Genomic DNA, 23,738 nt, shown 5'->3' with positions numbered 1-23,738 from the left:
AGCTCATAAAAAACTCGCTTCCCTCCACCTATCCTTGGGAAATGGCTCCTTAAATCGGTAGCCAGGATTTATCCCCTTTCTTTTTAATATATAAATTCCCACGCCCCAGAGACTCTGTGTCCCTGCTAACTCCCCCTCTCTTCAGGCAGCTGTGATCCCGAGCCATCAGGTCTAAATTTCCTGGAAAGGAAACACGCCCATTTGCAGACGGATAAGAGAGAAAATGAAACCAACTCTCTCTTCCTGGTGACTCCGCCATGGCTGCCGCTCGGGGTCCCGTCCGGGATCTCTGCGAGGAAGCCACTTGCCCCATCTGCCTGGAGTATTTCAGGGATCCGGTGATCATTCATGAATGCGGGCACAACTTCTGTCGATCCTGCCTGATCCAGTGCTGGGGGGAATCCGAGGGAGAGGCTTCCTGCCCTCAGTGCAGAGAAAGGGTGGAGCAAAGCAGCATCACCCGAAACCAGCAGCTGGCAAATGTTGTGGAAATAGCCAAGAAATTCAGTCATCTGGGCGGAAAAAATGAGGCCGAAGGAAAAAGAAGCGTCTGCGAGAAGCACCAGGAGCCCCTGAAGCTCTTCTGCCAGGAGGACCAAAGCCCCATCTGTGTGGTGTGTAATGTATCCAAGGAGCACAAAAGCCACGAGGTGGTTCCTCTGGAGGAGGCGTCGCAGGAGTACAAGGTAAGAAATCTCTCTGGGTTTCCTTTGGGGATGATGAGGGTGAATTAGCAACAGAGAAGGGGGTCGTGCAAGGAAACGCTTTAAGGTATTCTCCCCTCAGGCAGCCAAAGAGTCACTCGCCAGCAGGAGCTTTTGTGCAGCCTTCTAAAACTAAACTTCTGAAACTCTGTTCGATAAACATTTCTCTTTTCCTTTCAGGGGATTACAGTGCAGGAGTAACAGGAGTGCAGGAGTAACTCGGGAGATTACAGTGCAGGAGTAACTCAGGCACAGCTCCTCCTCTGGAGCAGCTCCCTTAGGAATCCCTGAGTTGGGAAGGGGCAGTTTTGGGGGCAGGGAGCAAGCATATGGTTCAACTTTGCTGTTAAGATGAAGAAAAAAAGGAACCAAACTTTTATATTTTGTTTTCTTTTCAGGATCAGATCAGCAACTGCCTAGACAATGTGAGGAAGGAGAGAGAGAAAATTCTGGAATTTAAAGCAGCTGCAGAAAAGGAAAGTCAAGACCTGCTTGTAAGCACCATTCTTACTTGAAAGGGAATAAGTTCTGCAGTCTTGAATCAAAATCTGGGGAAATGAATACGAAATACAGAAAGAGGTTTATTTTAGAACAGTCTGATCTCTTAGAGAGCATGAAAGATCATTTAAAGGAGGGGGTGGGCTTGTAAATTTTTACGAAGTTCTTTCTCTGCTGAATATGTCAGAAGTGGCCTTACAAGGGAATTGGGATAACTGGCCTCTTCATCCTGCAAGAGCAGACTAGATGCCTGATTTTGGCCCACTCTTCTCTTCTTTCAACCTCTTTGCTGCAGAAACAAACAGGTGCAGAGAGGGAAAAGATGGTGGCTGAGTTCAGGCGACTGCGCCAGTTTCTGGAAGAACAGGAGAAACTTCTTCTGGCCCAGATGGCAGAAGTGGAGAAGGAGATTGCAGCCCAAAGGGAGGAGCACCTGGCCAGACTCTCCAGGGAACTCTCCTCTCTTGACAGCCTCATCCGGGAGATGGAGGAGAAGCTTCAGGAACCAGAGAGTGAACTCCTGCAGGTGAGGCCTCATCCTGATGCAAGAGGGTGGAGTGTGCTGCTTCAAATTACAGGCAGGAGGATAACATGTCTTAGCCCCCACCCTAAAAAAAAAGCTGCTGCAAGGAAAACAGTACATGAAGGGTGAAAGGCGTCAGTCCTGGGGTCAGAAAAGGGGCCCTGCTAGATCAAACCACAGGCCCCTTCATTCTAGCATTGTGTCCTCGCATTGGCCAACCAGAGGTCTCTGAGAAGCCTAAAAAACAATAGTGCTCTCCAAACCTGTGATTCCCAGCAGTTGCCACTCAGCTGCTTAGTATTTATAACTGACTCCAGAAGTGGCTCCACTGACATCTTTCGTTCTTTCCTTCCAGGATATTGGAAGCTTCTTGCAGAGGTAAGTGATGGGAAAACCCTGCCTTATTCTGATGCTACGAATGTTCCAGTTTAATGGGTGGGAAACTCACTTCCAGTTCCTCCTTCCAGAGATAGCTTAGGACTCCATCGTCCATTTCACAAGATCACGGACAAAAATAGGGACACATTTTGCTAGTCATTTGTAGCTATTGGTCCCATCTACAATCATAGGAAGGAAGCCATTCCTCATTCTCCTCCGTTACATATTTCTCCCTTTTCCCTGATTGATTCATTTACTGTGTAATAATTACAGAAAAGGGAGGACACCCCAAAGGTGCTTGTAAATATCTTCACTATAACTTACCCTTAAATATTTGACATATTTGACTAACCAGATGTCAGTGCGAAACCCACGAGCAGGATCCGACCCCAGAGGACACTCCCCTCCTGTGGTTCAGAGGCACCACTGCCTTTGACCCAGCTATCGTGGCCAATAAGCGTTGAGAGCTTTGTTCTCCAAATGACTTCAATATATTTTTTAAATCTTCCATGTTTAGAAAATGCAGCTTTAATTTCTAATATTTCTCCCCACTTTAAATGTAACCACAGGGCTAAAAAGTATTAATAACTTTAATCATTTGAAATGCTTCGCTAAAACTGATGCAGTTCTAGATCTCTTGCCAAGGACCTTGTATTGTTATTATTTTCTTCTAAAGAATTTATTTGCATACATTCAGTCTTATCTCCATATATTACCTTCCATGTACTATGGAAGCAGGTGTGTGTCGGGTTTCCGTCAACTTCTTAGATGCTTTCTAGATCCACACGTCAGCTAGATGCTCCTTTTTGCCATAGAAAGAACTCTGCTCCCAAGTCTTCATGATATATCCATGGTGCCTTTATCATCAGGATGAGACACCTGCCTTGTCAGAAAGCTCCTTGCATTGGAAGGCTGGTGGCTTGACTTTGTTCTTCTCCTCCCAGGTCTCAGGAGAAGGAGAACTTAGAGGATCCTCCTGTGGCTTTTCCTCCTGCCCTGAAGTGGAAGATCTGGGACTTCTGTGATATGAATCCCTTCCTGGAGGGAGTCATGGAAAAATTCAGAGGTAATAAAGAAGGGGTGAAAGGATTGTTTAATGGATGTTTAGAAGTGTTCATGAAAGTGTCCAGGTCATATGTAATATTAGCAATGCCAGGAAAATGAAAGGTTTATGTATTTATCCTCTTTCAGTATCCAGATGCCACCCTTGCGTATACACATGACTCACAACGTACGCTAATTTTACTCACACAGTCACAGCTTGATGGGGATCACGAATACATAAATAGGAAGTGGGGAGGAAACAATTACTTGTTGGGATGTGGAGGCTCTTCTGAGAAATGGTGCTTTTAATCCCTCCACGGAAATCGCTTTAAAGCCCTCTGCATTGCTTAGTAGGCTGTGAGAGCCTCTTGTGGGGCCATAATAATAATAATTATTTATTATTTATACGCCGCCCATCTGGCTGGGCCTCCCCAGCCACTTTGGGCGGCTTCCAAAAAATATTAAAATACTATAATACATCAAACATTAAAAGCTTCCCTAAACAGGGCTGCCTTCAGATGTCTTCTAGAAGTCTGGTAGTAGTTGTTCTCTTTGACATCTGGTGGGAGGGCATTCCACAGGGAAGGCGCCACTACCAAGAAGGCCCTCTGCCTGGTTCCCTGTAACTTGGGCTTCTCGCAGTGAGGGAACCGCCAGAAGGCCCTCGGTGCTGGACCTCAGTGTCCGCGTAGAACGATGGGGGTGGAGACGCTCCTTCAGATATACTGGACCAAGGCCGTTTAGGGCTTTAAAGGTCAGGACCAACACTTTGAATTGTGCTCGGAAACATACTGGGAGCCAATGTACCGTATTTTTCGCTCTATAACACGCACCTGACCATAACACGCACATGGTTTTTAGAGGAGGAAAACAAGGTTTTTAGAGGAGGAAAACACAGAAGGGACAAGGAGCACGAGAGGGGTGTGCAGAGAAGCAGCTGGCTAAGAATGCAGGAGAGGGTAGCCAGGGCAGCTGGCTACCAGCTCCATCTGGTACACAGGCTGAGGCACTACCTGCCCGCAGGCTGTCTTGCCATGGTCTAGTTATCTCCCGCTTGGACTACTGCAATGCACTGTACATGGGGCTACCTTTGAAGGTGACCCCGAAACTACAACTACAGTAATCCAAAATGCAGCAGCTATACTGGTGACTGGGACGGGATACTGAGACCATATAACACTGGTCCTGAAAAATCTACATTGGCTCCCAGTACGTTTCTGAGCACAAGTCAAAGTGTTGGTGCTGACCTTTAAAGTCCTAAATGGCCTTGGCCCAGTATACCTGAAGGAGCGTCTCCACTCTCATCATTCAGCCCGGACACTGAGGTCCAGCGCCGAGGGCCTTCTGGAGGTTCCCTCCCTGTGAGAAGTGAGGGCCACAGGGCCTTCTCAGTAGTGACACCCACCATCTGGAACGCCCTCCCTTCAGATGTCAAGGAGATAAACAACTATCTCACTTTTAGATGACAACTGAAGGCAGCCCTGTATCAGGAAGTTTTTAATGTTTGATTTTTTACTGTGTTTCAATACAGTGGTACCTCGGGTTAAGTACTTAATTTGTTAAGTACTTAATTTGCTGCCGTGCCGCCGGAGCACGATTTCTGTTCTCATCCTGAAGCAAAGTTCTTAACCTGAAGCACTATTTCTGGGTTAGCGGAGTCTGTAACCTGAAGCGTATGTAACCTGATGCATATGTAACCTGAGGTACCACTGTATATGCTGTGAGCCACGCAGAGTGGCTGGGTGGGGAATAATAATAATAATAATAATAATAATAATAATAATAAAAATAACAACATCTCCTCAAGATTGTTGCTCATGGGGAGATTTTCTGGGGGTCCTTCTCCTCTCAGGTCTGAGCAGGCCTGAATCTTGGCATCGCCCCTGCCCTGGCATATGCAGGTATAGGCAGCCTGGTGGGTTTTAGACATTTTAAATGGCAACTCCCATGAGCTCCAGCTGCCATGGCCGATGCTTAGGGATGATGGGAACTGTAGTCCACAATACCTAAAGTTCACCACTCTGGCTTCCCCAGCTATAATTGCATGAGCTCATATTGTCATTACCAGATTAGTTACCAGGGTGATGGTGTGATGCTAAATCTCTGTTCCCTTTTCTTTGCCAGACACTCTGGAATCTGGACTTGAGCTGCAAAAAGGTAAATTTCAGGGTCGAATAGTGGCATAATTTTGGGAGAAATGGAATCTGCTTCTCAAAAGATGAGGTCATTGCAGCTCTTCAGTCCAGGCCTTATTCCCCCCCAGTTAGCACTTTCCACATCTGCCTTACAGGTTTTCTGTCACTTTCAGGAAGTGATAAATTAGGGTGGTAAAGGTAAAGGACCCTTGAGAGTTAAGTCCAGTCGCAAATGACTCTAGGGTTGCTGCGCTCACCTCGCTTTACACGCCAAGGGAGCCGGTGTTTGTCCGCAGACAGTTTTTTCAGGTCATGTGGCCAGCATGACTAACCCACTTCTGGTTGGAACAGAACACCGAAACCAGAGCAGCACATGGAAACGCCGTTTACCTTCCTGTAGGAGCAGTACCTATTTATCTACTTGCACTTTTTGGCGTGCCTTCAAACTGCTAGGTTGGCAGGAACTGGGACCGAGCAATGGAAGCTCACCCCATCGTGGGGATTCGAACCGCCAACCTTCTGATCGGCAAGCCCAAGAGGTTCAGTGGTTTAGACCACAGCACCCCCCATGTCCCTTACTTAGGTTGTTACACTCTCCCAATTCACATTTTAAAAGGGCATCAGATGTCAATCAGCCAAAGGTTAAAGAGGAATGTTTTTGCCTGGCACTTAAATGTGTATAACGAAGGTGCCAGGCCTTCATTAAAACGATCTTTTGAAGGATATCATTGGAGGAGAATGCATTTTTGTCCTATTTGAGTTTCATTACCAATATCAATGAGATGAGCAGAGCTTCAACATTCCCAACAGGCAAGTCAACTGTCTTGGCATCTGCAGAGAGAGGCAGCCTGCCTGACAACGTCTGCTCATCAAAACAGAGCCCCCCCCCCCCCGATTCGCTCTCAGAGCCCCAAGAAGGTCATTTCACACAGAGAGGGTCAAGGGAGACTAGTCGCTTTCATAAGCAGCAGAGCATAGAGACAATTTTATGGGTGTCAGTGTTTTTTCTTGTTATAAACTGCCTGGAAAGGTGGGGTAAAACATCCTTTAAATACATAACTGAACTTTGGTGCTTGCCATGAGAAGGGTGTGTTCTCTGCTGTGGCCTGCTGATTTACCTGGCATTTCAAGCTTAGTGTGGTGTGAGGGAAAAGATTGAGCTGTGAATCAGGGAGTCCCTGCTTTGATGACGCCTTCTGCCATGAGCTTTGGGGGTGAGAGGCCACTCTCAGCCTCAGTCCTCCCGTCTGAAAAATGGGCATAATAAAGTTGACCTTACTTACAGGGCTGGTGTAAGGTTTCTGTGAACAGTGATTTCATTACCAGAAAATAGGAGGGTTCCTTTTGATGGCACGACTCCCCCAAAACCATACAGATGTTTCAATAATTATTATTAAGAACTTGTGGAGCATCCTACTCTTGAACACAGTTAACTGAGTCCCTGTTCATTTCAGAGGGAATTACATTTCTGTCTAAAGCAAAGTCAGCTCCCCAGTTGATGTGGTTTCTCTTTTCTTTCCTCCTCTGCCCCCACAGAAAACATAACTTTGGATCCAGACACAGCAAATCCATGGCTCATCCTGTCTGAGGATCGAAAGAGTGTGAGACAGGGAGACTTCTATCAAAACCTGCCAGACAACCCTGAGAGATTTGACACACATGGCTATGTGCTGGGATGTGAGGGTTTCACATCAGGCCGACATTTCTGGGAAGTCATTGTGAAAAGAGGGGAGGAATGGGCCGTGGGGGTTGCCAGAAAGTCTGTGAAGAGGAAGGGCAAGTTCTCTTTTGGTCCTATTGAAGGGATCTGGGGTATGGGAAAGTGGGGCGGTAGGTACAACTTCTGCTCCCCCCGTAAGGAGCCCAAGAGGGTCCGAGTGGCCCTGAACTGTGAAGGGAGACGGGTGTCCATTTACGATGCTGATACAGCAGCCCTTCTCCGCGTATTTCCAGCAGCCGCCTCCTCAGGAGAGACCCTCCAGCCTTTGTTTTATGTGTCTGCCAAAGGCCACTTAGCACTCTCTGAGGGTAGAGACAGACAAGCAGATACATATCATGACATCTTCAATCTAAGTTCTCTCTTATCTTAGAGGCACTAAAGGGGCGGTCGTATTGGGAGAACAGTGATTGGCTGACCCGAGTGTCCATCATGGTACAACTCTCTTTTCTCAGGCTGCTTTTGTAAATGGCACCGATTGGTTGGGTTTCCTGTCAGTCCTGAAACCTGCCTGTTGTCTTTCCCTCATGGTCTCCCTTGGGAATCAACTGCTTCAGTTGGTGCAGGAGGGGCAAAGGGGGAAAGAAGCAGACTAATAATAAACATAAAAGCACCCCTACCCTCATGCCTGTTCTGATGTAGTACTTTTTCCAGCCTCCTGAAACTCAGTGAAGTCTGACTTACAGCTTTCTATGGAGAATATGCTCAACACTTCTGAATAAAATTCTGAATAGGCATCGCTTAAAACCTCCCTCAGCCTCCGTTCTGTTTTCCGTTTCCCTTTCCCTCCCCCAAGACCTTCACTGGCTGTGGAGATGCAAGAACCAAAATCCCCTCTTCGTTGCTGTTGCTCAGGGAAGCTTATGTGGCATTTCAGTAAAATCTCTATATCCAAAGTGGCCCAAAATCTGCACGCAGCTTAGTTGCACGATCCCTGCCTTTCATGCTTCGTCAAAACAAAATTATCAAGATGGCGCAAGGCTTGGAAGTAACACTCAGAAGGGGCCATGCGATATCTCACAAGAGCCTCCAGAGGGCGGAAAGCAAGGCAGAGGGGGCTTAAACTGTTTTGGCCCTGGGTTTTCCTCCGCCTTCCTTACTGCCCTCTAGGAAGGTTGCAGAAGGCATTTCTGGGGGTCTTCCTGCCTTTATGTGATTTTGCCTTTGAATGCAGACCCCAAGAACATCACCACTGACAAGCTCTGAGGAGAGAACAGAGACAATCTAGGGAATTTCGGGGGGGGGGTGGTAGATTCCCATGTATACAATTATTTTCTCTTAGGGGCTTTGTAGTTAATAGACAGGCCCATGCAGCTCTGTCTGCAGTGAGCAGAAACCAAGCAGTTATGGATCCATAAGGGTCTCTCTGGGAGAAGGAGTGTGAGAGAACTGCTCCCCGTGGGACCAGGCAGGTTCCAACTCAAGGAACTGGTTTGCCTACCTCACATTATCCGTTGAAACTTCCAGTCCTGACTCGCATTATTCCAGTCTCAGAATAATTATTTTATTTTATTATTTATACCCCACCCATCTGTCTTGGTTTCCCCAGCCACTCTGGGCAGCTTATAGCACATATAAAAACACAGTAAAACGTCAAACATTAAGAACTTCCCGATACAGGGCTGCCTTCAGATGTCTCCAGAATATTGTGTGGTTGTTTATCTGTTTGACAGCTGATGGGAGGGCGTTCCACAGGAACCTACAGTGAATTCATTCTCATCTCATGCATGCACAGTAGACATTGTAGTTCCCACGTCTAGTGACCCAACGACACATCAAGGCAGCTGTCTCTCACAAACACAGTGCACTTTGCCAGCTTTGGTTAAAAACTCACCTGCCCAACTCACAATTAATTAAAGTGGGAGCATTAAGATCTTGGGACTATTTGCCCCACCCTCCATAGACATTGGCGTGGGCTGTCCCTTTTCTCTGTCCCCTTCCCACAATGGAACTTGTTCCCAAATAAATATGCTTAGAGCCACAGCCTTAAAGGAAATCCAGGTACTTGAAGCTGCTTCACAGAGGTCTGTCCCTCACTGGACGACGGCAGCGTCTCATGGAGGCTTGTGATGAATCAGTCGCCACAAGAGCCACTTGCACACCACCCCTGACACTATGCTTCCCTGTGGAGTCAGTTTGCGTGTTAAGCTGCCAGATATCGAGCGCTGAGGAAGCATGCAATGAACACGCATGTGTGCAAACAGCCCTTGAGACAACGACCGAAGCTCAAGGTAGAAATTCCTTTGATCTGACACCCAGATTTCATTTATTGGTTGCTCAGGAGGAAAGATTCACTGCCAAGACAGCGTAGAGGCTGTCATTCGACACAACGGTTCGCGCCCAGATTCTGTAAATGCAAATGCATATACAGTGGAACCTCGAGTTACGTACTGTCCTCCTTGCAAATGCTTCGGGTAACGAGCTCCGCTACCCTGGAAGTAGTTGCTCCTGGTAGCAAACTTTGCCCCGGGTTGCAAGGAGGCCCCATTAGTGAAAGCACGGCATCAGGTTAAGAACGGTTTCAGGTTAAGAATGGATCTCCGGAATGAATTAAGTTCATAACTGGAGGTACCACTGTATTATATCTACCCAGGTTTTGAACCTTCTTTCATATGGTGGTTCATGTGGTCAACTAAATCTCTTCTGACTAGACAACTGGGGGCGTCTTACCCATACACACTAGTGGCGCAGGGCACCAAGTTCTGGAGGACACCAGGCGAGAGTCTGGGGAACACCGAAGGAGCGCGCTGAGTGAGCGAGGGTGAGTGCGCCGTTCCTGCCGAGCGTCGACTCCATTTTTACCCTTTTAGCCTGCAGGCAACGAATTCTGCAGGGCGCCAGAAGGCTAAAAGGGGGGAAACTAAGCTGACGCTCAGCGGGAGCGGCACACATGTCTTCGCTCGGCGCAGGCCTTCTCGCTTGGTGGGCTCGCTTGCCCAACGCGTTGAGGTGGATCAGCTCGCCACCCTTGCCCGCCTCTGCCACGCTGCACCGAAGCAGCACCCACCCAGATCCTCCGCCTGCCGTGGACACCGCAGCACGAATCGGCTAGCTGAGCCGGGAGGCGCCTCCGCCTCTTCCCTGCCGGAGGAGCCGCCCTCCAGCTGCTGAGCCTTCCTCCGCTTCTGCTGGTGTTCTCTCCCTAAATAAAGGGTCGACAAGTCTGGGAAACAGGGTGGGGCGGGGGCACCGGAGGGATCTTTGCACCGTGTGCCAGATATGCTTAAAACGGCCCTGTAGACAACCCATGTGCTTTGTCCCTCACTTATTTCGCCCCCTTCCATAGACTAGAACCTCCAGTCAGTCAGAATCTTATTTCTCAGACGTTTCAAAATGATCAAGGCTCTGCCCATAAATATTAAAAGCATTCGCCTCTCTTTCTCTTCCCACTTAATCATCAGTTAAAGGCGGGTGTGGGAGATTATGTCGTTGGCGTTAGATCAAGCGCTGTGTGTTTAGCCTGCAAACTCTTACCTTTGAGTAGGGCACACTTTTGGACGCGGGTGGCGCTGTGGGTTAAACCACAGAGCCTAGGACTTGCCGATCAGAAGGTTGGCGGTTCGAATCCCCACAACGGGGTGAGCTCCTGTTGCTCGGTCCCTGCTCCTGCCAACCTAGCAGTTTGAAAGCACACCAGTGCAAGTAGATAAATAGGTACCGCTCCAGCAGGAAGGTAAATTGTGTTTCCATGCGCTGCTGTGATATCGTCAGAAGCGGCTCAGTCATGCTGGCCACATGACCCGGAAGCTGTACACCGGCTTCCTTGGCCAATAAAGCGAGATGAGCGCCACAACCACAGAGTCGGCCACAACTAGAGCTAATGGTCAGGGGTCCCTTTACCTTTACCTTAGGGCACACTTTTAAAGTAATAATATAATAGTAATACCCCAACCATCTGCTGGGTTTCCTCAGCCACTCTGGGTGACTTACAGCACATCTAAAAACATAATAAAAGCATCAAGCATTACAAACCTTCCAAAACAGGAGGCTTTTCCTATGGAAAGGCACCAAAATTAGGAACGTAACAGCATTTGGCACATACAAGAACTTTAGCTCACAGCCTACGAGGGAGAGAATCGTATTCCTGTCCACTTTTGCCACATTTTCTATAACTCTTACCAGGCCTCCCCATCGCTCACCTTTTCCCAAAGAGTGCCTGAGTTTGTTTTTCCAGGCATCGGCCCACTTGTCAGCCTCTGTCTCTGGGATCCCCTCCCTCATGTCACCCTCAAGCCCTTCTGCACATGGCAAAATTAATCAGATTCCCACAAAATCCGGTGTGAAGAGAAGCCCTTCCTTTGGTCTGCCCTGACTCTCCCTCCTTTCAGCTTCACTGGGTCTTCACAGCAGATTAAAAATGACCCAGTCATGTTTTGATTATGAAGGACCCCATTTTCTCATATTGCTAAAAATGCCGTGCAATCCCAGTGTTCACCTGGGGGGGCAGTGTTTTTTCACATTATCAGTGCGGCTGGTGATTTTGTCCAAAATCACTAAAAATAGCCACCGTGATGGAGAGTTGGGCTGCTTCTCCTCTTTACATTGAGGCTAAGAGCTGGAAATGGAGCAGTTTGCGTGGGAAATGGAGTTAGGTTTTCAAAGTAGTCTGAGGCTCATGTGAAGTTAGGGAAAATACAACCATACATCTCTCCAGCTCTCACTGGAAATGGTTCCTTAAACGAGCAGCCGCCCAGAGCACTCCTTTTAAAATAAAGAAATTACCATATTTTTCGCTCTATAAGACGCACCAGTCCACAAAGACACACCTAGTTTTTGGAGGAGGAAAACAAAAAAAACCACAATTCTGAATCCCAGAAGAGATCCCTCTTGCTGTTCTGGCTTCTGGGATAGCTGTGCAGCCTGCATTCGCTCCATAAAACACACACACATTTCCCCTTACTTTTTAGGAGGGAAAAAGTGAGTCTTATGGAGCAAAAAGTACGGTAATTTCCTCTACACGAAAGAGGCTCTCTGCTCCAGCCAACTTCCCAGCTCCATATCAGCAGAGATCTGGACTCATTGAATCTGAATTTCCTGGAAAGGAAACACACCCATTTGCAGAAGGAAAAGCGAAAACGAGACCAACTCTCCCTGGGGCGTTGGCCGGGGCTGCTTTTGGAAGTCTTTTTGTCGGGGGTCTCCGCAAGGAAGCCACTTGCTCCATCTGCCTGTAGTATTTCCAGGATCCAGTGATCATCCCGGAGTGCGGGCACAACTTCTGCCGAGCCTGCCTGACCCAGTATTGGGGGAAATCCGAGGGAGAGGCTTCCTGCCCTCAGTGCAGGGAAACAGTGGAGCAAGGCAGCGTCAGGCCAAACCAGCAGCTGACAAGTTTTGTGGAAATAGCCAAGAAATTCAGGTTTCTGGGCGGGAAAATGGAGGCCAAAGGAAAGGGGAGAGTTTGTGAGAAGCACCAGGAGCCCCTGAAGCTGTTCTGCAAGGAGGATGAAGCCCCCATCTGTCTGGTTTGTGACAAAGCCAAGGAGCACAAAAGCCACGAGGTGATTCCTATAGAGGAGGCGTCCAAGGAGTACAAGGTAGGAAAACACTCTGGATCAGTGGCGGAGCGTTCCTTGCTGGTGCCCGGGACGTGCCGCACTTTGACCGTGAGAACAAGTTGTGCCGGTGGAGCGACCCCCAGTAACTGGGGCTAAGAGGGGGGGCATTGCACCACCTGCTCGGCCATGCAGTGGGGAGCTTGGCCAGCCAACGTGGCCGATGCTGCCTTGCTTTGAGGGGTGCAAGTCTCAGAGCACACTGCGAGCCCAGCACCGCTTTCTGAGACTTGCAAAAGCAGTGGGGGCCAGCCTGTCAGTCCTTCTTACCTGCCCTACAGATGGAAGGTGTTGCATGAAAGATGCAACAGCTCACGGCAGGCGCCCCCCAGGCTGGCCCATGCTATGCCTCTGCTCTGGATTTGCTTGGGGGATGGAATAGCTGTAGGCAAGCCAGGCCTGCAAGATCATAGAGTTGGAAGGGACCCAAGGGTCATCTAGTCCAACCGCCTGCAAGGCAGGAATGATGCCAAGATACTCTTGAAATAATATATTCTCCCCACCCCCTCTAGCAGGAGCGTTTGTGCAGCCCTGTGAAACTTCTGAAAACACTAGTTGATAAACGTTTCATCATCTTTCGAGGGATGAATTTCCCTCTTTGTCCCCCTGCAGCATATTGGAGTCCCTCCCCACAGTTCTTCCTCTGGAAGCAGCTCCCAGTGAAGGCTCCTAGAACTGGAAGGTGGGGCAAGGCAGGGGGCAGGAATGAAGGGGAACCTCCGGAAGGACCCGGGAATGTGGGGCAGGGAGCAAGCATATGATTCAGTTGCCTGATATTACTCAAAAAAGGGAAAGAAAAAGCAACCCCGCTGGGATTTTCTTTTCTTTTCAGGATCGGATCAGCAGCTGCCTAGACAATGTGAGGAAGGAGAGAGAGAAAATTCTGATGTTTAAAGCAGATGCAGAAAAGGAAAGCCAAGACCTGCTTGTAAGCACCATTGTTATTTGAAAAAGTGCTGTAGTCTTAAATCTCTCTAAAATGTCAGACATGCCCTTCCAAGTGAATTCTGATATCTGGCCTCTTCATCCTGCAAAATTATGCCTGATTTAGGCCTGCTGTTCCCCTCCTCTTTCTCTTTTTGCTGCTGCAGAAGCAAATGGAAGCAGAGAAGGGGAAGTTGGCGGCTGAGATCAGGCAAATGCACCAGTTTCTGGAAGAACAAGAGAAGCTTCTTCTGGCCCAGATGGAAGAGGTGGAAAAGGAGATCGCCAAGAAAAGGGAGGAGCACTTGGCCAGACTCTCCAGGGAACTCTCCGCTTTTGATAGTGCCATTCGGGAGATGGAGAAGAAGCTTCAGGAACCAGCGAGTGAACTCCTGCAGGTGAGGCCTCATCCTGATGTGAGAGGGTGAAGTGTGCTGCTTCAGACTGCAAGCATTTCTTAGCCCTTCCCCACATAAAAATACTGTTGTCAGAGAAAGAAGCCGTACATGAATGGTAAAAGGTGTCAGCCCTGGCACAGGAGCCTACTCTGAGGGGCTGAGGTCCCTTGACACCCCAATGAAATATTTGAGAGGACCAGCCCCCCCCCAATAATGGACATTTGTTTTGAAATGGGGTGTGTGTACTGCATCTTGTGATTGATTATGTGGGGCGGAACTTACCTGCCCACCCCCCAATATTTTTACTACATCAAACCACAGGCCCTTTCTGTCCTGCTTCCTGTTCATTGGCCAACCAAGGTCTCTGGGAAGCCCACAAGCAAACAGAGCTCTGTATTCTATTAGTGGGGATGACTATCTTAGGTTCATTAATTTCAGTGTGTCTGAGTAAAAGCTAGTTGAATACAACCGATACTGCCTCCAACACAGGCATTCCAAATTGGCACTGCAACATTTTTTTGTTCAGATGCTGTCTTGGGTCCTGCCAGAAAGGGGGTGACCTAATATTATTATTATTATTATTATCATTATTATTAAAATAAGTTTGTGTACCACCCTATACCCACAGGTCTCAGGGTGGTTCATAGGATATGATTGAGTGTGGGATGTACATAGCAGTGAACTGATTAGTTGCATGTGAACACGGAACCAGCATGCGCTGCAGGCAAAATGGCAAATCAGGGAGGTGGGACTGAATCTCTCAGGTGTTTGGGTGACTTGGCCAAAAGGGAAGAAAGGGACCTTTTATTCGTCATCACTGGAGTGGCTGACTTTTGCCATCTGATGGTTATTTCAAATTACATGGCACTGCATATTTTATTGGGGGTCTTTTGTGCTTGGCTAACCTCTCACCACTTCAGCTGCTTAGTATTTATAACTGACCGCAGCACTCTGTGAAGAAATGGCTCCATGGATATCTTTTTCTTTCTTTCCTTCCAGGATATCAGAAGCTTCTTGCAGAGGTAAGTGATGGAAAAATCCATGCCTTATTCTGATGCTACAAAAGTTCCTGTTTAACGGGTGAGAACCTCACTCTCCAGTTCCTCCTTCCAGAAATAGTTTAGGGCTCCATCGTCCATTTCACAAGGTTTCAATTTCACAAGATTAAGAGTAAGAACCTCACTCTCCAGTTCCTCCTTCCAGAGATAGCTTAGGACTCCATCATCCATTTCACAAGATCACAGACAAAAATAGGGACACATTTTCATAGTCATTTGTAGTTATTGGTCTCCTCTACAATCGTGGGAAGGAAGCCATTCCTCGTTCCCCTCCATTGCATATATCTGAAGGCCTTTCTCTGTAATGGATTCATTTACTCTGCAATTGATACAAAAAGAGGGGGACATTCCAAAGGGGCTTGTAAATATCTTCACTATAACTTACCCTTAAATATCCAGTGTATTTCTGGCTTCTGCAGGTTCTTCCTCAGACATAAGAAGGTGAGAAAGGGCCCTGCTGGATCAGGCGAGTGGCCCATCTAGTCCACCATCCTGTTTTCACAGTGCTTAACCAAATGCCTGTGGGAAACTCGTGATCAGGATCCGAGCAACAGAGGACACTCCCCTCCTGTGATTTCAGAGGCACCACCGCCTTTGACCCAGCCATCGTGAAGAGTAGGCGCTGAGAGCCTTGTCCCCCCCCCCAACAACTGCAACATATTCAAACACTCGCGAATTTTGAGAATCTTCCATGTTTAGAAAATACTGCTTTAATTTCTAATATTTTCACCATTTTTATAATATAACCGCTGTGCTAAAATACGTTTATGTTAATTGCAAAAGCCATTCTAAAGCATTCTGAACTTCCTTATATTTCAGAAATGCCCGTTGTAGTCAATGGTCAGAGAGTCTGTGAAGAGGAAAGGCGAGTTAACCATTGGCCCTAAGGAAGGGCCCATTGTAGTCCTAAAATCACTCCGTAAAGACCCAGTATTGTTCACTTTTCTTCACAAAAATAATTTGCATATATCAGCTTCTTCTTTATAAGAGGGGCAAGGTGTGGAAAGCTTGAAACTAGAAACCAGGAAAGCAGAAACCAGGGACATTCCTGGATTTACAAAAGCCATCCCAGCAGCTCTGTATAGGGAAATTTTTAAAGGTTTCATGTTTTACTATGTTTTTATATATGTTGGAAGCCACCCAGAGTGGCAGGGACAACCCAGTCAGATGGGCGGGGTATAAATAATAAAATATTTATTTATTATTTACCTTTAGTCTCATATTCATATATTTCCTTCAGTATATTTTGGAAGCAAGTGAGTGTCAGTTTTCCTTCAACTTGTTAGGTGCTCTCTAGATGCTCCCTTTTGCCATAGGAAAAAACCTGCTCCCAAGTCTTCAGGATAAACGTACATCCATCATGCCTTTATCATCAGGATGAGACACCTGTCTTCTCAGAAAGCTCCTTGCATTGGAAGGGTGGTGGCTTGACTTTGTTCTTCTCCTCCCAGGTCTAAGGAGAAGGAGAACTTAGAGGATCCTCCTGTGGCTTTTCCTATTGCCCTGAAGTGGAAGATCTGGGACTTCTGCGATATTAATCCCTTCCTGGAGGGAGTCATGGAAAAATACAGAGGTAATAAAGAAGGGCTGAAAGGATTGTTAGCTGGATGTTTAGAAGTGTTCATGACAGGCTCCAAGTCATACGGATTATTAGCCATGCCAGGAAAAATGGAAGGTTTATTTATTCTCTTTCAATATCTAGAAGGCATACTTTCACATGTGAAGACTCAGAGCTTATGCTGCTTTCTTTATGCAATCACAGCTTTACACGGATCGCTATAAAATAGAGAGCGGGCAAGAAATTATCGTTTACTGGGCTCCGCCTCTGCCTTGTTTATTGGGCTCTGAGAGGCTCCATCAAGATCTTATGGGAACATGCCAAATCTCAGATGGAGTACAACCCTCACATAAGTTGCGAGTTGTCTGTAAAAAGTTGTACTTGACCTCTTCACATCTCTCAGCCAGGCCTTAGGTGATTTCACGCATCTCACCCATTTCCCAAGTATCTTCACCTACACCCTGCGACGGGGTGAGCTCCCGTTGTTTGGTCCCCGCTCCTGCCAACCTAGCAGTTCGAAAGCACGTCAAAAGTGCAAGTAGATAAATAGGTACAGCTCCGGTGGGAAGGTAAACGGCGTTTCTGTGCGCTGCTCTGGTTCGCCAGAAGTGGCTTTGTCATGCTGGCCACATGATCCGGAAGCTGTACGCCGGCTCCCTCGGCCAATAAAGCGAGATGAGTGCCGCAACCCCAGAGTCGGCCACGACTGGGCCTAATGGTCAGGGGTCCCTTTACCTTTACCTTTAAAGTACAGCCGTACCTTGGATGGAACTGTTTAATAAAAGCAGCAAATAAGTGATGTCTGGAGTCATCTGGAATTTTGGACTCGTGCGGAGCTTGATGTATGGGTACCCCCCAAAATTTTAAAATTTGGCTGTATAATTTGGAACTAATGTGATTTGAACAATGTGATGTGATTGGCCTGTTAATAAAAATTATTTCAAAAAAAAATAAAAAATAAAGTACAGCCGTACCTTGGATCTCAAATGCCTTTGCTCCCAAACAAATCGACTCCCGACTCCTGCAGCCAATGAGAAACTGTGCTTTGGTTTCTGAACATTTTGGAAGTCGAACGGACTTCCAGAACGGATTCCATTTGACTTCCAAGGTATGACTGTACAATCTCATGAGTTCGTATCGTCATTACTAGATGAGTTATCGAGACAGTGGTAAGATGCTAAATCTCTGTTCTCTTTTCTCTTTCAGACACCCTGAGATCTGGACTTCAGCAGCGAAAAGGTAAATGTCAGGGTTTAAAGGAGGAACAGTTTCAGGAGTGATGGAATCTGCTTCTCAAAAGACCAGGCTACTGTGGATCTTCTGTCCATCACCCCCCACCCAATCCCCATTTTAACTTTCCATGTCTCCTTTACAGTTTTTTGTCACTTTCAGGAAGTGATAAATTGTACTTAAGGTGTTATACTCTCCCAATTTTCTTGTCAGTGAGAAGTTCAAAGAGGTTTCCTTTTGAAGGATATCATTGGAGGCTTATGACATTTCATCCTTTTAGAGTTTTTTATTTACCAGTATCATTAGATTGACAGAGCTTAAACATTCACAACAGGCAAGTCCATAGGTTCGCATCAGAGAGAGGCAGCCAGGACCATGACATGTTCTCAGCCTATAGAGCCCAAACTCCACTCCCTATTTCTCCTCCTCTGCCATTGTTGTAGTTGTTTAGTCGTTTAGTCGTGTCTGACTCTTCGTGACCCCATAGACCAGAGCACGCCAGGCACTCCTGTCTTCCACTGCCTCCCGCAGTTTGGTCAAACTCATGCTGGTAGCTTTGAGAACACTGTCCGACCATTGATAAATAAGGCTACTCTTTCTAGAGTTTCAGTCCTTGCCTGTCTCCTGCTGTAAGAATAAATAACAAGGAGCGAGGTTGGGGAAAAGCAGTCTTTATGTGTATTCCTCTGGAGGATAGCATTCCCAAATGGGTCTCAGCTGCTTTCTTTGCTTACACAGCTTTTATGTTTACACTGCACACAAAGCATGAGAACAACAAACTGAATTGTAATTACATCAGCAATCCACTGTTATCTGTTGTTGTTGTTTAGTCGTTTAGTCATGTCGGAGTCTTCGTGACCCCATGGACCAGAGCACGCCAGGCCCTCCTGTCTTCCACTGCCTCCCGCAGTTTGGTCAAACTTATGCTGGTAGCTTTGAGGACACTGTCCAACCATCTCGTCCTCTGTTGTCCCCTTCTCCTTGTGCCCTCCATCTTTCCCAACATCAGGGTCTTTTCCAGGGAGTCTTCTCTTCTCATGAGGTGGCCAAAGTATTGGAGCCTCAGCTTCACGATTTGTCCTTCCAGTGAGCACTCAGGGCTGATTTCCTTAAGAATGGATGTGTTTGATCTTCTTGCAGTCCATGGGACTCTCAAGAGTCTCCTCCAGCACCATAATTCAAAAGCATCAATTCTTTGGCGATCAGCCTTCTTTATGGTCCAGCTGTCACTTCCATACATCACTACTGGGAAAACCATAGCTTTAACTATATGGACCTTTGTTGGCAAGGTGATGTCTCTGCTTTTTAAGATGCTGTCTAGGTTTGTCCTTGCTTTTCTCCCAAGAAGCAGGCGTCTTTTAATTTTGTGACTTCTGTCACCATCTGCAGTGATCATGGAGCCCAAGAAAGTAAAATCTCTCACTGCCTCCATTTCTTCCCCTTCTATTTGCCAGGAGGTGATGGGACCAGTGGCCATGATCTTCGTTTTTTTGATGTTTAGCTTCAGACCATATTTTGCGTACTCCTCTTTCACCCTCATTAAGAGGTTCTTTAATTCCTCCTCACTTTCTGCAATCAAGGTTGTGTCATCTGCATATCTGAGGTTGTTGATATTTCTTCCGGCAATCTTAATTCCAGCTAGGGATTCATCCAGCCCAGCCTTTCGCATGATGAATTCCGCATATAAGTTAAATAAGCAGGGAGACAATATACAGCCTTGTTGTACCCCTTTCCCAATTTTGAACCAATCAGTTGTTCCATATCCAGTTCTAACTGTAGCTTCTTGTCCCACATAGAGATTTCTCTGCCATACACTCAAACATTAATTTTTATTCTTGACAGAGTCCTCATAAAATCATCTTTAGCTAGTACTTTTTTTTTTTCTTAGTAGGGGGACACGCCTGCAGATACCTTCTAGCTATTTTTTTTGCTATTTAGCCAGAAATCTCTGTGACCAGGGGTCAGCTAGTCGAATCCTCTGCAAAGCAGGAATCCGAGCTAAAGCATCTGTGACTGATGGCCATCCAACCTCTGATTAAAAACCTCCAAGGAAGGAGAGTTCATCACCTCTCGTGGGAGTTTGTTCCACTGCCAAACAGCTCTTACTGTGAGAAAGTTTTTCCAAATGTTTAGTCAGAATGTCCTTTTCGAAGGAAAAGTCAGCTTCCCCGTTGACGTCGTTTCTCTTCTCTTTCCTCCTCTGCCCCCACAGAAAATGTAACTTTGGATCCAGACACAGCACATCCCCACCTCATCCTGTCTGAGGATCGAAAGAGTGTGAGAGAGGGAGAAGTGCGTCAAGACCTGCCAGACAACCCTGAGAGATTTGCCACGTATGGCTATGTGCTGGGACGCGAGGGTTTCACAGCAGGCAGACATTTCTGGGAGGTCACTGTTGGAAGAGAGGAGAAGTGGGCGGTGGGGGTGGCCAGAAAGTCTGTGAAGAGGAAGGGCAAGTTCAGTTTTGTTACTAGCGAAGGGATATTTGGTCTGGGAAAGTGGGACAGTAAGTACTGGTCCTCCTCCCCTCCCTATCAGGCCTCTGTTCCAAGTGAGGAGCCCAAGAGGATCCGAGTGGCCCTGAACTATGAAGGGGGACGGGTGTCCTTTTACGATGCTGATACAGCAGTCCTTATCCGTGCATTACCAGCCGCCTCCTTCTCAGGAGAGACCCTCCAGGCCTTGTTTTTTGTGTCTGCCAATGGCCGCCTGACAATCTCTTGTGTGTAGAGACAAGCTTCCCAGTTCACTGCTAAGTTTGCATCTCCGTGCCAGCTGTTCTAAATCAGCAGAGCGATGCGCAATATCAAACCGCTTCAAGAGCTTTGACCCAGACAACGAAGGCAGTAACTCACAGAGGCAATTAAGCACAGACAGAAATATTTCACTACCGGGTCATAAAAGCTTAATGGCTCCCATTTACAGAGTTCGCCTCACTAAGAGTTTCTTCCTTAGAGTTTCCCAGGCTTTGCTTTTTGCGACCCACAATGCCCTGCTCTTCCCTCTCTGTCAGCTTGCCAGATAAATGCAGACTAAACACAGTTTTCATACAGCTGCTGTAAGAACAGAAGCAGCTCCTCTCACAGATGCGGCCTTGACGAAAGATAAACATCCAGCTTTCTGACAGCTTCTAGCAGTTTTCGGAATCTTCTGGAATCTTCAAGATCATTCCGTTAGCTCTGGAAAGAATGAAAGCTCACCCTCACCCCAACCACTCATCACCATGATGACATTTCAGTCGTCTCAATCAAAATCCCTTTCCTTCAATTTATGTGGCAATTCGGCAAAATCTCTCTATTCAAAGAGATCCAAAATTTGCGTGCGACTCACTTATGCATTCGCAGCCTTGGGCACTTTGTTGAAACAAACAAACAAAAAATAGAAAGAAGGGGGGAGGCTGCGGGGCGAGACACTGTCAGAAGGGGCCGTGTAACATGCCTGAACTAATGTGGAAATATGTTTCATGTGTTAACATCTTTGATTTTATTAAAGATACTGCTACTATTTGCTCCTTTGTTATTTCAGACTCAGTAGTATAATGGCCCCATCTATCCCACATGACACTTCCCCCAAGGATATAAACAGGGTGACTGATATCCCATCTGATCCCCACAGCAATAGGGCTGCCACTGCCCCCAGTTTGTTACTTAAACATTTCAATTCACGTCAAGCGGATGGGGGTGTCACACATCATCATCATAATTTATTATTTATACCCCGCCCATCTGGCTGGGTTTCCCCAGCCACTCTGGGCAGCTTCCAACAAAACACTAAAATACAATAACCTATTAAACATTAAAAGCTTCCCTAAACAAGGCTGCCTTCAGATGTCTTCTAAAAGTTTGGTAGTTATTTTTCTCTTTGATATCTGGTGGGAGGGCGTTCCACAGGGCGGGTGCCACCACTGAGAAGGCCCTCTGCCTGGTTTCCTGTAACTTGGCTTCTCACAGCGAGGGAACCGCCACAAGGCGCTCGGCGCTGGACCATATGGGGAGGCACTTCCATTTCCACATTTCTGCCACCCAAATGATGATTCTCAAATGGGAAGAGGAAGTGAAGGCAGCATGTCTTTCTAATCCCTTTTGAGCCCTATGGAGCGAAGAGGAAGAAGAAGAAGAGAAGAAGAGTTTGGACTTGATATCCTGCCTTTCACTCCCCTTAAGGAGTCTCAAAATTAAAGCTACAGCCCTGGGCCCACCTCTCTGGAAGTAAGTCCCTTTGAACTTAATGGGATTTACTTCTGAGTAGACATAGGAGTGCCTATGTTTTTGTATATAGACGAAAAGGATTAGCTCACATGTTTTTTGATTCTCCTCTTCACACAGCACTTCCTGTGATGGTGGCCACTGACTTGCACGCCCACTTAAAGGAGGGTTTGAGACCCAAAGCCCTTTCCTACTGTTTGCCTACACAGCTTCAGCTTATTCAGAGGTAGACTGCCTCTGTGCCAGGAGGTTCCTCATAGCATGATGTTGTGTTCTGGCAGCCCCAGAAACACTTCCCCTCTGACCTGACCTGCTGCCGCCACAGGGCCTGTGCAGATAACACATATCTTAATGATTAAAGGTAAAGGTAAAGGTACCCCTGCCAGTCATGTCCGACTCTAGGGTTGCGTGCTCATCTCGCTCTAGAGGCCGTGAGCCGGCGCCGTCCAAAGACACTTCCGGGTCACGTGGCCAGCGTGACGAAGCTGCAGCTGGCGAGCCAGCACCAGCGCAGCACACGGAAACGCCATTTACCATCCCGCTATAAAGCGGTACCTATTTATCTACTTGCACTTAAGAGTGCTTTCGAACTGCTAGGTGGGCAGGAGCTGGGACCGAACGACGGGAGCGCACCCCGCCGCGGGGATTCGAACTGCCGACCATACGATCGGCAAGTCCTAGGCACTGAGGTTTTACCCACAGCGCCACCCGCGTCCCCTATCTTAATGCTTAACATAAGGTTAATGGATATAAGTAAAACTACCGTATTTTTCGCTCTATAAGACGCACCAGACCACAAGACGCACCTAGTTTTTGGAGGAGGAAAACAAGAAAAAAAAATTCTGAATCTCAGAAGCCAGAACAGCAAGAGGGACTGCTGCGCAGTGAAAGCAGCAATCCCTCTTGCTGTTCTGGCTTCTGGGATAGCTGCACAGCCTGCATTCGCTCCATAAGACGCACACACATTTCCCCTTACTTTTTAGAAGGGAAAAAGTGAGTCTTATAGAACAAAAAATACGGTATGTCTACATGGAGAGAAACTGCTCCCCCACTACTTTTTGTGTGTCCTCCCAGAACTTTTTCCCGCATGGTCTGAGGATATCCCACCTCCAAAAGCTTTCAGAAATCTCCCCTGGGACACCTCAGCCCTTTCTTAAGCTCTGGACCCTTCTGCAAAAGGAACTAGAATCTATAAGGATCTAGAATCTGAATCTCAAAGCAGTTTCTGGTGGATTTATACTGGCCTTAATTGTTTTCTCTTCATTTCTACACTTAAAAATATACCCAAATTAAGGGAAAATAAAATCCTCACTTGGATCAAATGAAATTTGTAAAAGCATCAACACTGAACAACACAATCTATTTGTAATATATTTTTATTAGGAATATTGATCAACCACCAACAATAATCTCGTTTCCAAATGAAGTGCTTAAAAAGGTAAAGGTACCCCTGCCCGTACAGGCCAGTCGTGTCCAACTCTAGGGTTGTGCGCCCATCTCACTTAAGAGGCTGGGGGCCAGCGCTGTCCGGAGACACTTCCGGGTCACGTGGCCAGTGTGACAAAGCTGCATCTGGCGAGCCAGCGCAGCACACGGAAACGCCGTTTACCTTCCCGCTAGTAAGCGGTCCCTATTTATCTACTTGCACCCGGGGGTGCTTTCGAACTGCTAGTGGGCAGGCGCTGGGACCGAGCGACGGGAGCTCACCCCGCCGCGGGGTTCAAACCGCCGACCTTTCGATCGGCAAGTCCTAGGCACTGAGGCTTTTACCCACAGCGCCACCCGCGTCCCCATAATAACTTTAGCAGTAT

General features: G+C 47.2%; 1 protein-coding gene across 1 annotated transcript; it reads left to right on the top strand.

Moving 5' to 3' along the window:
• Positions 1-233: 233 nt before the first annotated feature.
• On the top strand, positions 234-21,212 carry LOC310672924 (uncharacterized protein). The gene is given in 15 exon segments (XM_083430608.1): positions 234-686; positions 1,103-1,198; positions 1,498-1,728; positions 2,081-2,103; positions 3,048-3,169; positions 5,272-5,304; positions 6,819-7,366; positions 11,964-12,170; positions 12,174-12,536; positions 13,387-13,482; positions 13,646-13,876; positions 14,876-14,898; positions 16,386-16,507; positions 17,699-17,731; positions 19,935-21,212. Coding segments are annotated over 15 exon segments (3,075 nt in total). The 5' UTR covers positions 234-257; the 3' UTR covers positions 20,453-21,212.
• The last annotated feature ends 2,526 nt before the right edge of the window (positions 21,213-23,738 follow it).

The sequence above is a fragment of the Podarcis tiliguerta genome (assembly GCF_965153285.1).
Source record: "Podarcis tiliguerta genome assembly, chromosome: 2".
Lineage (NCBI taxonomy): Eukaryota > Metazoa > Chordata > Lepidosauria > Squamata > Lacertidae > Podarcis > Podarcis tiliguerta.
This window is presented reverse-complemented; position numbering and strand designations above follow the sequence as displayed.